The following is a 13956-nucleotide window of genomic DNA, read 5'->3' as shown; positions in this document are numbered from 1 at the left end:
GAGAGACTTGGGGCGAGCCTTGACGCAGTCTAAAAGAGTCTTGGTTCAGCCTTGCGATAGTCTTGGGGAATTTTTTCCCCAGGGCGCTGTGTCTGATAGAGTGCTCGATTGACCGACTAAGACGAGAGCTGAAACGTATTTCGTTGTGTGCGTCTTATTTGACTGTAAAGCTCAAGTGACTTTCCCGATCACGTACCTCAAGGGGACGAGATATAGAGACGAGACGAGATTCCCCCCTGACAAGTGTGGAGAACCCGAGAGTAAAAGATTTCCCCCCTCACACCACTGTCAACGTAATCCCAACGCAGCTTTGAACTTTGAATAAAATGTAAATGCTGCCTCCAATCTAGAAAATACTATCGCAAAACGGTTAGAAATAATACATTTAACAGCTGAATACGTCCTAACAATAAAATAAAGTGACTTCTAATGACTGCCATGTTATTTTGCGAACCTCGTATAAGGTGCCCGGTTTTAGTTATAAACAGACGTTAGCTTCACGTTCATGTCCTTCCATGATAACAGCCGAAAACATATTGCTTGTTTTTTACCGGTTTTCATTGGCAACCGAAGTATTTTTATTTTGTAAACAAATTTTTGTCTGCTATTTTTATTCAGTTCAAATCGTTCAGCAACATTTTTGGCATATTAGGTGTACATTACATGGAATACTACGATTGAGAGAACTTGATGTATGTTGACTGATTTTTATCATAGTACGAAGTACCAGGAAGTTACTCAGTTCCAAATAAAGATTACCAACGTCAAATGAGCAACATTTGACTGGTAATCAAGATTCATGTAATCCATGGCTAACAAGCAACATCACAAGCGAAGTTGTAGCATGCAGTACTAGTAAGTCATCTCGTCAGTGGAGTACCACAGTAACACGGCATGTTTGCCATCAGCATTGTATTCAAACGAATCACGTGGTGTGCCGTTCTCGTTCAAACCCGGGATTCGATCAATAGGGGAGTCCCAGTAAAAAAAAACACATTGCAAATCATGCAAGTTCAACATTTTCAAACCAATATACTAAAACAGAAATGCTCAGAGATGCAAATGAAGGATAGATATTACTTTTCACTATACACATCTCTGTTGATACTATCCCTCACATATTCTACTCCCAATTACTCCTGCGTAAAATGGACTAGCCTCTTTTCATGTTGACATTCAGAGTAAAATCATGTGACAGGCTGTTAAAATTGGTTGTTGCATACTCTTTCGCCGGTCTGGAAAATGTGTTTAATTAGCTCACATTCAAGCAACAATGCAGATTTCCCAGTGGGAGTGAGACTATTCGACTCTGCCACTAAAAAATAGGGGTGTTTTCAGCAAAAAACGAATAACCCTGGAATACACACAATATACTGAATTTCGGAACAAATCGTGCATTACTTACAGCAGCAGAATACCACAGAAATATCAGACGAAACATGAAAACACTATATATTGTATTTCAGCCTGAACCCTCTATATTGCAATTCAAGGAATTAACCCCATATGTGCATCCATTTCCCACCTTGGTATCACCCACCCCTGAAAACAAACTATTAATACCACGCTGAAGCGTTTGGTAATAACCTCGCTCTCAGGAGCTGAGGAATAACCCTTGTGGTCATATGTCATACAATCTGTTCATTTGTGTTCCAGCAGTCCATTCCACTCAATACCATCCATAATATAAATTAATTGTAAGTTAACTCTTTTACAGTGTTTCCCCGTTCATATCAACATAAGAAGTCTTTAGACTTTCATCTATTATGGACTTCTTCATATTTTTAGTCCCCGTTCGGACGTAGTCCGAAAATGGGGACTTATGTTTTGCCCTGTGTGCGTCCGTGCGTCCGTGCATCTGTGCGTCCGTGATCACCTGTATCTCGAACATGCATGGACCGATTAAGTTCAAACTTCACTCATACATCACACATTATATGGGACATATGCACATGCATTTTTTTCATGATCCGATTAACGATAGTCGAATAGCGGCCATTTTAAGGCCGAAAATGCATCAAAATCGCCCATTTTCACCATTCCGGACCCGGATCTCAGTTATGCATGGACGGATTTTGTTCAAATTTGGTACATACATTAAACATAATAGAACCTTGATGCACGTCATTTTGGGGGGGGGGGGGGGTCGGGCTTGAAATGGCCGACTGGCGGCCATTTTGTTTTAAAGAATTCAGTTCTGGATCCGTATCTGAGACATGTCTGGATTGATCGAGTTCAAACTTCACACACATAAGGTACATCATGTCACAAATATGTATGTGCATTTGTTTCATGATCTCATTAACGATAGCCAAATGGCGACCGCTTTAAGGCCGAAAATGCATTGAAATCGCACATTTTCACCATTCCGGACCCGGATCTCAGTTATGCATGGGCGGATTTTGTTCAAATTTGGTACATACATTAAACATAATAGGACCTTGATGCACGTCATTTTTTTTCCGGATCAAGTTCAAAATGGCCGACTGGCGGCCATTTTGTTTTAAAGAATTCAGTTCTGGATCCGTATCTGAGACATGCCTGGATTGATCGAGTTCAAACTTCACACACATAAGGTACATCATGTCACAAATATGTATGTGCATTTGTTTCATGATCTCATTAACGATAGCCAAATGGCGACCGCTTTAAGGCCGAAAATGCATTGAAATCGCACATTTTCACCATTCCGGACCCGGATCTCAGTTATGCATGGACGGATTTTGTTCAAATTTGGTACATACATTAAACATAATAGGACCTTGATGCACGTCATTTTTTTTCCGGATCAAGTTCAAAATGGCCGACTGGCGGCCATTTTGTTTTAAAGAATTCAGTTCTGGATCCGTATCTGAGACATGCCTGGATTGATCGAGTTCAAACTTCACACACATAAGGTACATCATGTCACAAATATGTATGTGCATTTGTTTCATGATCTCATTAACGATAGCCAAATGGCGGCCGCTTTAAGGCCGAAAATGCATTGAAATCGCACATTTTCACCATTCCGGACCCGGATCTCAGTTATGCATGGACGGATTTTGTTCAAATTTGGTACATACATTAAACATAATAGGACCTTGATGCACGTCATTTTTTTTTCCGGATCAAGTTCGAAATGGCCGACTAGCGGCCATTTTGTTTTAAAGAATTCAGTTTTGGATCCGTATCTGAGACATGTCTGGATTGATCAAGTTCAAACTTCACACACACATGGTACATCATGTCACAAATAGATATGTGCATTTGTTTCATGATCCGCTTAACAATAGCTGAATGATGGCCATTTTAAGGCCAAAAATGCATCAAAATCACGTATTTTCACAATTCCAGAACCGGATCTCAGTCATGCATGGATGGATTTTGTTCAGATTTAGTGCATATATTAAACATAATATAAGCTTGATGCATACCAATTTTTCTTCGGATCAAGTTCAAAATGGCCAACTGGCGGCCATTTTGTTTTAAAGAATTTAGTTTTCGATCCATATCTCGGACATGTCTGGACAGATGAAGTTCAAACTTCACGTACACATCATACATTATATCATACATATGCCTGTGCATTTGGGCCAGTCCTTTTAAGGTCAAAAATTTACAAAAATTGCACATTTTCTCACCATACCGGAACTGAATCTTAGTCATGCATGGGCAAATTTAGTTTAAATTTTTTTTGGATTGTGTTGAAAATGGCTGACTGGTGGCTATTTTGTTTTACTGAATGCAGTTTAACATCCATATTGTTGCTGCTTTGAATGTATATGTCACTCAAATATGAACGGAACGGGGACGTGTCATTGACAATGACTTGTTAGTAAATGGCTTAACAAAACACACAAGCATCCAATATATACATAAGAAACTTAAACGTAGATTGTATTTTGGTGAAGTCAAGTGAATAGAGCAGACACTATTTACCAACATGTGATTAAAGATGCTATAAGAACAAAAACATACATTGTTTACAATTTTTGTTTGATACTGTATATACCAATTTCATTGCCTTGTGTCAATGAGGCTATACTTGCAATAAATCATTGGGAATTAAATATGTGCATAATTAATGAGGTCGTCAGACCAGCTTGTTCAGACCATCTATATGCAAAATACCCAATGAATAGTAAATGTATTTCTGTAATAGGTCTCTTGGAATTTATGCGGCCACAAGACCAGCAAATAGTTTATCTAAATCTCTTCACCCATGTGCACAATATCCAATTAGTAGTACATTTATATCTATAATAGTTCTCTGGGAAGTTGATATGCACATAATAAAGTCATATGACCAACTAAAAATTACCCAAAATACTTTGTCTATGTGCACGGAATGTACAGTTAGTGAGTAAATGCACAGTAAATATTATTAAAATAATATTAAAAAAATTACTTACGAAATTAAAATCAGTTGTTTAAACAAGATGTATGTAGGCTAATATATCTCTGCACTTTGAGATGCACAACATGAAAACAATCATGACCCACTGTATTGAAGTTTAAAATACAAACAGAAACAAGCAGCCTCTCGGCTGAGATAGCTCCGCTGTTAGCAATGCACATTTCAATTAAAGAACAGAAGATATCATTAGAAAATGAACAATATGCATAGTATCAATGCAATGGGACTTGCTGTTTTCAACAAGGATTCAAAAATATCATTTTTCACCATAAATGATTGTGGTTTTTAACAAGAAGTCAAATTATCACTTTTTACCAAAAATGATAAAAATATTCACCAAAATTAGAGAATTTAAGATACTAGTATCATGAAATGAACAAATCTGAGAGAGATCCACATGTAGTACCTATATATGTAATATCAAAGCAATTGGACTTAACAAGAAGTCGAAAATGTCACTTTTTACCAAAAATGATAAAAATATTCACCAAAATTAGAGAATTTAAGATACTAGTATCATGAAATGAACAAATCTGAAAGAGATCCACATGTAGTACCTATATATGTAATATCAAAGCAATTGGACTTAACAAGAAGTCGAAAATATCACTTTTTACCAAAAATGACAAAAATATTTACCAAAATTAGAGAATTGAAGATATGATCATGAAATGAACAAATCTGAGAGAGGCCTACCCACGGTACATATACACCAAGTATCAAAGCATTCAGGCTTGTAGTTTTCAAGAAGAAGTCGAAAAAGTAAAACATTGACAGGGACGACGACGACGGACAATCACTCATATGATAAGCTCTGCTCGACAAAGTCGACAGCGGAGCTAAAAAATCAATAATATTAGTAATTGTTTTATAAATTTCTTAAACTCGCAGGTACTATTTACCAATAATATAGTAATGTCGAATTTATGCAAATTAGGTAATTAGTACCCACAAAATTCAAACCCTAAACTAATTATCTATGTGGCTTATTCCAGAGTACCTATGCTTACACACCTAACTTGTTCCATTCATGTAACATTCTTGAGACATTCATAGTTACACTAAAATCTGATGAGGGGTTCTTGATATCGTTGGAATAGATGAACATTGGTATAAATAATTAATATGCAAATTTTTGTACTCAAAACTACCGTAGTCAAGTCTGTACATTGTCCCAGACCATCTATGTAACATACACATGTAAAAACACCTACAGCATGCACATTAAAGATATTACATACAGGGCGTATGTATCCTCTAAGGCATTGTGATTGGTCAAGTTGTTTTAGATATTTTATATAAAAAAACATTCAAGCATTGAAATAAAAATGAATTCATTGATATGTAAGAAGATTAAAATTTATTGTTTGAATAAAAATTAAGACAAAAATTAATGTGCAAACATAGACAGGCAGATATTTATTATACTTATATTAAAAATATTGAGAATGAAATGAATTGATAATACCCAGTAACTGTATTTGCTAGTGTTATGAGATGCACAAGACATGCACCATGCTGTGAGACTGTGTCACATACATATTATAAAAATAAGCCTCTCGACTGAGATAGCTTCGCTTTTAACAATGCACATTTCAATTAAAGAATCAGAGAAATTTAAACAATCGGCCTTGCCGAGAAGTGGAAAATATCACTTTTCCCCAAAAATTACAAAAAATTAGAGAATTAAAGATATTATCTTGAAATAAACAAAACTGAGAGAGATCTGCCAAAGGTACATATACACTCAGTATCAAAGAAATCAGGCTTGTAGATTTCACAACAAAATCGAAAAAGTAAAAAGTTGACACGAATGCCGGCGGACAATCAAGTCGACAGCAGAGCTAAAAATTTAATGAATTTTCCATTTGTCATCCAACATTTTATACGATTGACTGAAATAAATTGAAAAGAAATTGCATCTTCTATTGTTAGTTTGACGTCTCCTATTAAGGTTGACTTGACCTAACTTGTTCCATTCATGTAACATTCTTGAGACACTCATAGTGACTTAACTGGCAATGTTGCACACTAACTCCAAATGCTAAAATGATTTGGTAAAAATAATTTTATCCAATACCTTCCCACTTCACCTGTAGACAAAATGATGTAGACAAAATGAAAATTGCTTCAATCAGTCGCAAAACTATCCATTTGGAAAAAATCCTTGCCACATCTTCCAATGTGTGAGGTATGCAATATTTATATACTGAATTTATATTTGAATTTTTTATCATAATGTATCAATTGTTTGGTTCCAATTTCTCCTTGAAATTCAGGATTACATCATTTTTATAATGTTGATGATCAAAGATTATTGTACTGATTCCATGGCAACACAAATGGCAACAAATCCATTGTTATTACACCTTAGTCTTCTTTCATGATCATTATCACTACATTGAAAGGTGGGGTAGAGTATTGAGTCATCGTTTATCTCAGCACTTCTTTCATTTCTTTATCTTTGAGAGCAGCATCCAAAGCAAGCTTGGCCTCCTCAAAATGTGGATTTAGTTTTAGTGCTTGATTCATGTCTTTTATAGCTTCGTCAAAACGACCTAGAAATGTAAAATAAACCGTTGTACCCATCAATATTTGTACTACTGTAGAATACTTTATTTTCGCTTGGAATTAATTTTCGCTATTTTCGCTGAAGGAATGATTCAGTGAAAATAAACTCCAGCGGATATACCTTTTTTCCTGTACTTTACATTCAACTTGTCAAAAATCAGTGAAAATAAATTCTATACAAAGCACCAAAAATGTTATTTCAGCAAAAATAATGTACTTTACAGTAAATAGAATGTGACATATGATTGGTTGAATGTAGCCATGTGATCAAATGAATTATGCAGATTATCTCCCTGTAAGGCATTCACAAGGAGTTTTCAGTAAAGGTATCTCACAATTCAAATGCTGCTTGAATGGAAAACAAGTTTTAAACTAAATAAGTGTAAACTTACTGAGTCTGTAATGCACTTGTCCTCTGTTGTAGTAGGCTACTGCAAACTGTGGATTGTGTTTTAATGCATTGCTATAGTCATCTACCGCCATTACAAACTCTACTCTAAGATAGCGTAGCTGTCCTCTATTGTTATAAGCCAGTGCTAAGTCACATGATCTGTGGATAGAGATATAGAATACCTTCGTAATTTATTTGATAAATAAAGTGTTAAATTGTTGTATAGTTGATTATGTTCACCCCTATAAGTGAATATGTCAATATGTTTCTATTCAAACTATTTTGTGTTATTGTGGCTGATTTAATAATAATTACATGATTATTGACTCATTGGTTCTATGTGTAAATAAATGCCATATGGTGCATGGTGTAAAAACAACACAATTTATCATTCCCCCCCCCCCCCCCCGTTACTAATTCCATTCTGTCTGCTTTTGGTTGTTCTTTAAACTCTTAGCCATTGTAATTTGATTGTTATTCGTAATTTTCTTGTGTAACCTTTAAACTCCTCCAGCAGGCTGTTACAAGTTAATAAATATATGTTATGTTATAATAAATGCATACACAGCTCTAACGCATAATTGCAGGCACTGCAGATATACACACATAACAATGTTTAGCGCATCAGAAAGTTGTTTTTTAAGTGTACTGTTGCTGGCAGGTTTTTTTCAGCGACTAATATCCAGGTAGGTCTGTACCTTCTATTTTACTTTTTAAAAATATAGTTTCCATTGCATTGCTACGTCCAATACACTGCTTTCAAATTAACAAAGAAAGCACTGCTGTTTTTATGAGCACCCAAGACACAATCATCTTGAATTTCAAATAATCTGATTGATTGAAGTTTTACTGTTTGACTCACGTATTCACTTCACATCTGCATAAAGTAAACATAAAGAGAATGTCTTGTACACCAATAAGCAATCAATTCGCAAATTGCTTACATTGAATTTTGATCACTGTGGTCTCTGCTATTTTTTTATGTGTATAATTCAACTTTAGATGGTAAATATGCACTTGGGGAAATAGAAACATTAAAAGTTTTCTCAGCTTAATTTGGCCATGCTGTATTTTTCTTGTTTTCAATTTTGGACAATGTGATAAGTGCTCATATTAAACCTTTAATTCTTTCAAATAATGTTCTCCTATAGCTGCATATCTTGTTTTTGCAATTTATCCAGATAAATTTGTTTAGCAAATCTGAGTTTTAGTAAACTGACTCCATAAAACACACACATTTACTTACTACTTTTGATACAAAATTTAACCAATGCTTTCTGTTTATGTGTATTATCCCATCTTTTCAACGTCAAAGTAGCTAGTGAAATGTATCACATCACGGTTTTTTAGTAACAAGTGATCACACGTATTAAGGCTCAACCGACGTCCGGGGTGCAACCCGGAAGTTCGACCGAGGATAGAGTTACTTTTGGACCCCAACCCTAACTCTAACTTTACAATTTACAGATACAATTTAACTTTCCCCGACCGGTAAGATATCAACTTACATTTCATTGCGTTCAGCGTCGGTGATCGAAGACTCGGACAATTTTAGCTTCAGTGCCGTGTCGATCATTGTTGTGTACATGTCTTCCGCTTTGCTGGCCACTGAACTTCTGCTTGCTTTGTCAGCCTCCTCAAGTAACGTCTTAAGTGTTCGCACACTAGACATCGCCAAAGCTTACGAAATATATCAATAAACAGCTATAATTGCGGTTAGAAACTAAACAAAACAATAACTTCCGGTGTCCCAGGCAGTCAAAGGGAGCAAGGGTCACGCTCAATGTAGCCGTTGGTGGCGTTATTCTAGCTATGCTACTCGTGCCTGAAGTCACACAGGAGCAATTCGACGGGCAAAGTTCTGAATACGAGGAAAGAGGAAAGCTGGTGATGCGGTTGAAGCCTGAAATGTCTCATCAGAAAATAACCGACTTACTTCATATCGAAAGAAGGTTTTAAACATGTGCATGAGTCGAATTTCTACTATCAAAATTGTTTATAAGGAAGAAATTTTTCTACAAAAATAGTCTAAGTCCACAAGCTAAAACAACGGTACCCCCTAACAACCCCTAATCTGTATCAGACAAATGTCAACAAAAACGAAAATGGATTTTAAAAATGAAAATGGATTTTAAAAATTAAAAAAAAGGATTTAAAAAAAATGAATTTTAAAAACATAAATGGATTTTAAAAACAAACATTTGTTTTAAAAATGAAAACAGGTTTTAAAAACGAAAATGGATTTTAAAAATGAAAACAGGTTTTAAAAACGAAAATGGATTTTAAAAATGAAAATGGATTTAAGAACGAAAAAAGATTTTAAAAACAATTCAGAAACGAAAGTGTTTTTTAAAAATTGATTTCAGAACCGAAAATGGTTATTAAAAATGATTATAAAATAAAAATGAATTGTAAAAATGTAAATGAATTGTAAAAATGGTTTCATAAAATTTCATGTTGTGAGCCACCTCGGTTGAAGTACTCGTACCTTGTCATTAGGGTACGGTATTTGCAATGCCGCTGTGTTGTGTTTTATCTCTTGAAGAACGTGACGGAATCGATAGTCTACGTGGGTTTTGTCGTTGTTGCACTTGTATATTTCTCAAATCCACTTTGGTTACTCACTCGGGAAAGAATTTCGTAACCCCAACCCTGACACTCAAGCCCCCAATGTAATTAAATATGCCCCTCCAAATACCTATAATTGACCCTAAGAGAGGGATGTACAATTGAAATAGGGGAGGGACACTAACTTAACGCGAAGATTACATTATTATCTTGTTCAGTGCACTCGTACCTTGTCATCAACGCAAACACTGTGAGACAAGGTATGGTATTCACAATACAGCTGTGTTGAGTTTTGTCTCGTGAAGAACGTTGTATCTTAAAGGGCGGTGGTCGTCGCGACATTTGTGTTGATAAACATTGATTTTCCCACAATCCAAAGCGCTCTTTTAAAAAAGCGCGGCTTGCACTAATTACCGACGGTGACTCCTTCGATACCTTCCAATCCGCTTCTAATCACCAAAAATACCTTATTAAAGCTTGGTAACGTCTCACTTTGTACTCGTTGATCTGCGCAACAGCCAAAGTCGCCATCTTTGTTTATATGGGACCCACGACAATCCCTCTATCACAGAGGGACTGTGGACCCATATATCTCGCTTATGCGCGGCGCGACACTACCGCCCCTAACACGGGCGCTTGCAACAGGATTTATGGTTATACTAGTATATAACCCTACCCAAGCCATAATAAATCCTGTTGCAAGCGCCAGTGGCTCCTAAGGTCGTGATGGAATCGACAGTCAGCGTCAAATAAAAACATCATGCCTAACAGAAAACAAAATATGTCAACAATGACGTTGGGTCCTAGCAACGACGAGCTCATTAGATCTCTGTTGATATTTGACTGATATCCAACCATGCCAGTGTTTTGTTGTCGATACTGATGCGTGATCATATAACAATAACCATGGAAGGTACCTTCCATTCAATAACAAACAACGAAAATTGTAAATAGGAGCACTGACGAAAAGTTATGAAAACGGGAAATGTGGGCACGGGAGTTTGAATGTATTAGCGTAGAAAAGAGATTTTAGAAAGCGAACAGCTAATTTACGGGATTGGCCGATAATTATATTACTAGAAATCAGAAGAGTTGCCTTGGAAACCGTAATATTCACACTACGTTCGGTCCGTAGAAACAAATCACAATGAGTGTTGTCATACTTTTGGCCTGCATGGCGTGACACGATAACAGGTGTATTTCCGGTCACTGACCACAATAACGAAACAAGTACACAACACATGATTGGCAACGTCACTTCAGACGATTGCTAAACAGCGGGAAGGCAGTACTAGCATTTGTAATATTGTTGATTATTATTTTACATACCATGTACGCTTTCATGATTACCAGCACTTTAGAAAAACTACCAGCAAATAAATTAAATTACATTTGAAATAAAATAAAATATTTTAATAAAATAAATGATTAAATACATTTAAAAAATAAATAAAATATAAAAATAACAATAAAGCCCTAACTATTATCCTATTTTAATAAGATAGAGCTGGGGGTTATACTACAATCTAATTAAAATCCGATGTTCGTATACCGGGCTTCACGAAGGCGTGAATTGTTTAATATAAAATATTGATAAATGTTTATAAATTTAAAATGGCAATTGAAAACAAACAATCACAAAATAAACGAATAACGCCCATATAGAACTCCATTCTAACCAGTAAACCTATATTCTCTCTTTTTAAACTGGTTCGCTTTCGTAATTTAACATTCTGTGTCAAACGATAATGGCACTAGCTGTAATTTGAAGCATCTTAAACACATTTGATGGGATCTATTTTTTGCGTTCATGGCAGTAAATTGGCCAATAAGTGAAGAAACCCCGCAAAGACTCACGGGTAATGGAAGTTACCATGAGGTGTGAGGATCTTACAGATTAATAATAAGTATTTATAAATGTTCATAAAAATAATCACGCCTTCATGAAACCTGGTGTATAGATTCAGATATTTATTTTTTATTTTTATATTTTATTCATTGTTTTTACCGCTAGCGATAATGAGTATACTGCATAATGTGTATAGTTCAATATAGAATAGAATAGAATAGAATAGAATAGAATAGAATAGAATAGAATAGAATAGAATAGAATAGAATAGAATAGAGAATTATTGACACCGTAAAGAAAATATTGCATTACTTGTCGGTAAAAAAAGTATAATATAAATAACAAAATTAGACTATACTACTAGTATTTTGATTGTGAAATTAGTCTTTTCACACATACTTTGATAATAAGTTTTGACATTGTTAGTCAGTGTTTTTTTTTTTTTACATTGAAACAAATATTTACTTAGAGCATAAATAATTGTCCTATAAACATTGCCGATAGTGGCATGATGTGTTTGTCAATGCTGTCCAAAGTTTAATAACATCTGATCTAAATCTGTTATTTTATATCAGTATATAAACACATCTGCGCACGTACGTCACATTTCATACTGCGTGTACCGTTGACTACACAACACCTGTACCATCGGATATTTTCCTTACGTGAACCGAACAGCCTAACGAATTGTAACATGTCGTCGAATACAGAGAACGTAACGACATTGAAAATCTACAAAGAAGATTTCGACATGAAATTTCTGCATTGTGCGGTATGTAGAGCGCCGTATGTTGAACCGGTAACACTGCCGTGTTTACACACAGTCTGCAGACGTCCATGTTTGGAGGAGGTTATCAAGACGCACTGTAAGCGACAACGCCGATTTAAATGTCCTGTTTGTCGCCGAGACACTGACATACCGCGAAAGGGACTTGACGGTTTCCCGAAAAACTTTTACATTCTCAGTTTGAGAGAGTATATGGATAAACAAGAAGATTTCAAACAAAAAGTGCGAACAAACGAAGTTTCCAAGAAGACGAAGAATGTCGAACCGTCAGTCCTTTCAACATGGGGCGCCCATCTTGCTGCTTGCATGATGCACGAGTCGTTTCATCCCATGCCTCAACAAACTCACATTGTACGCTACTAGGCAATACGGAGCATGAGATGACTGTAAGTTTCCGCATCAGAACTTGCCATGTGACTTCATAGTTCAAACAATGTGAAACGTTCACAATGTATTCACAAACTTGTACATAGTATTCGTGTGCGTTATTGGTTTCGTTTTCACGATAACGGGTGATTTGAAAATATTTTACTAATTATTTGTTTCCGGTTGCCATACACCAACAAAATAGCGACGTCACAGAGACAAGTATCATTCAGACTTTGGATCTATACTCTGACATTTAAATAGACTATTAATTGTGCAAGTGTAAACATGTTCCTACAACCTTTGTGTTGTTATTAAAACTGCTGTCTGTGAAAACAAAATCACGAAATATTCGACCATGAGAGGGCGTACCGCTTTTCGATTGAAGTTTCAATGTACACTACACAAAGTAGCAATATAGACACACGCGAAATATTATCCAGCAGCTATATCATTACACCAGTGTTTGCATATGTGACTTTGTTTAAACCAGGAATAATCTACTGGCGAATAGTAGGATAATAACGGATTATTTGACAATCTTAAAATGTTATTCACCACGTTAACTTCGCATATTACTGATTGCATATATGCATTTAGAGTTAGTTCGTTTATATTATGTTTACGATAGTATATACTTCAAATACTATTAACTATGTATTGCTTTTCTTGTGAGTTGTTACATTATTATTATAAGTTAAAGCGGACGGGTCGTCACCTGCGCACGCGTGGGAATAGAGTTCCAAGCGACAATAACAACACACACTGAAACGACAAAGGCTCATGGGTAGACGCTTGTTTGTAAATAATGACACGTTATGGCCATCACGCATGCGCAGGTGACGACTCTCCCGCTTTAAAATATAACTATCAGCAAACTATAACCATGTATCTGAGATTTCTGAATGATAGTCTATGCATCAGTGACTTATCCATCTTCTGAAATCGCAATAAATTTGAGCATGTCTTCTGAGAAATGGTTGTAAACATATCATCACATTTGATGACAAATTAGCCGCCAATCG

General features: G+C 35.7%; 1 protein-coding gene across 1 annotated transcript; it reads right to left on the bottom strand.

Annotated features, from left to right (window-relative positions):
• Positions 1–6695: 6695 nt before the first annotated feature.
• LOC100369804 (uncharacterized) lies at positions 6696–9133 on the bottom strand. Its single transcript, XM_002732308.4, has 3 exons — positions 8870–9133; positions 7363–7520; positions 6696–6957 (listed from the first exon to the last, which is right to left on the bottom strand). The coding sequence occupies exons 1-3, from the start codon at positions 9031–9033 to the stop codon at positions 6833–6835; spliced, it is 447 nt and encodes a 148-aa protein (XP_002732354.1). The 5' UTR covers positions 9034–9133; the 3' UTR covers positions 6696–6832.
• Positions 9134–13956: the final 4823 nt, after the last annotated feature.

This window comes from Saccoglossus kowalevskii, chromosome 14 (assembly GCF_978046115.1).
Source record: "Saccoglossus kowalevskii chromosome 14, keSacKowa6.1, whole genome shotgun sequence".
NCBI classification, from domain to species: Eukaryota; Metazoa; Hemichordata; class Enteropneusta; family Harrimaniidae; genus Saccoglossus; species Saccoglossus kowalevskii.
This window is presented reverse-complemented; position numbering and strand designations above follow the sequence as displayed.

Excerpts from the sequence above, each read along its gene's own strand:
- LOC100369804 (XM_002732308.4), bottom strand. The coding sequence starts at position 9,033 with ATGTCTAGTGTGCGAACACTTAAGACGTTACTTGAGGAGGCTGACAAA. Across the intron at positions 7,521-8,869 it reads GACGCTGAACGCAATGAAAT|ATCATGTGACTTAGCACTGG; the intron begins GTAAGTTGATAT and ends CTCTATCCACAG. Across the intron at positions 6,958-7,362 it reads ACAAGTGCATTACAGACTCA|GTCGTTTTGACGAAGCTATA; the intron begins GTAAGTTTACAC and ends TTACATTTCTAG.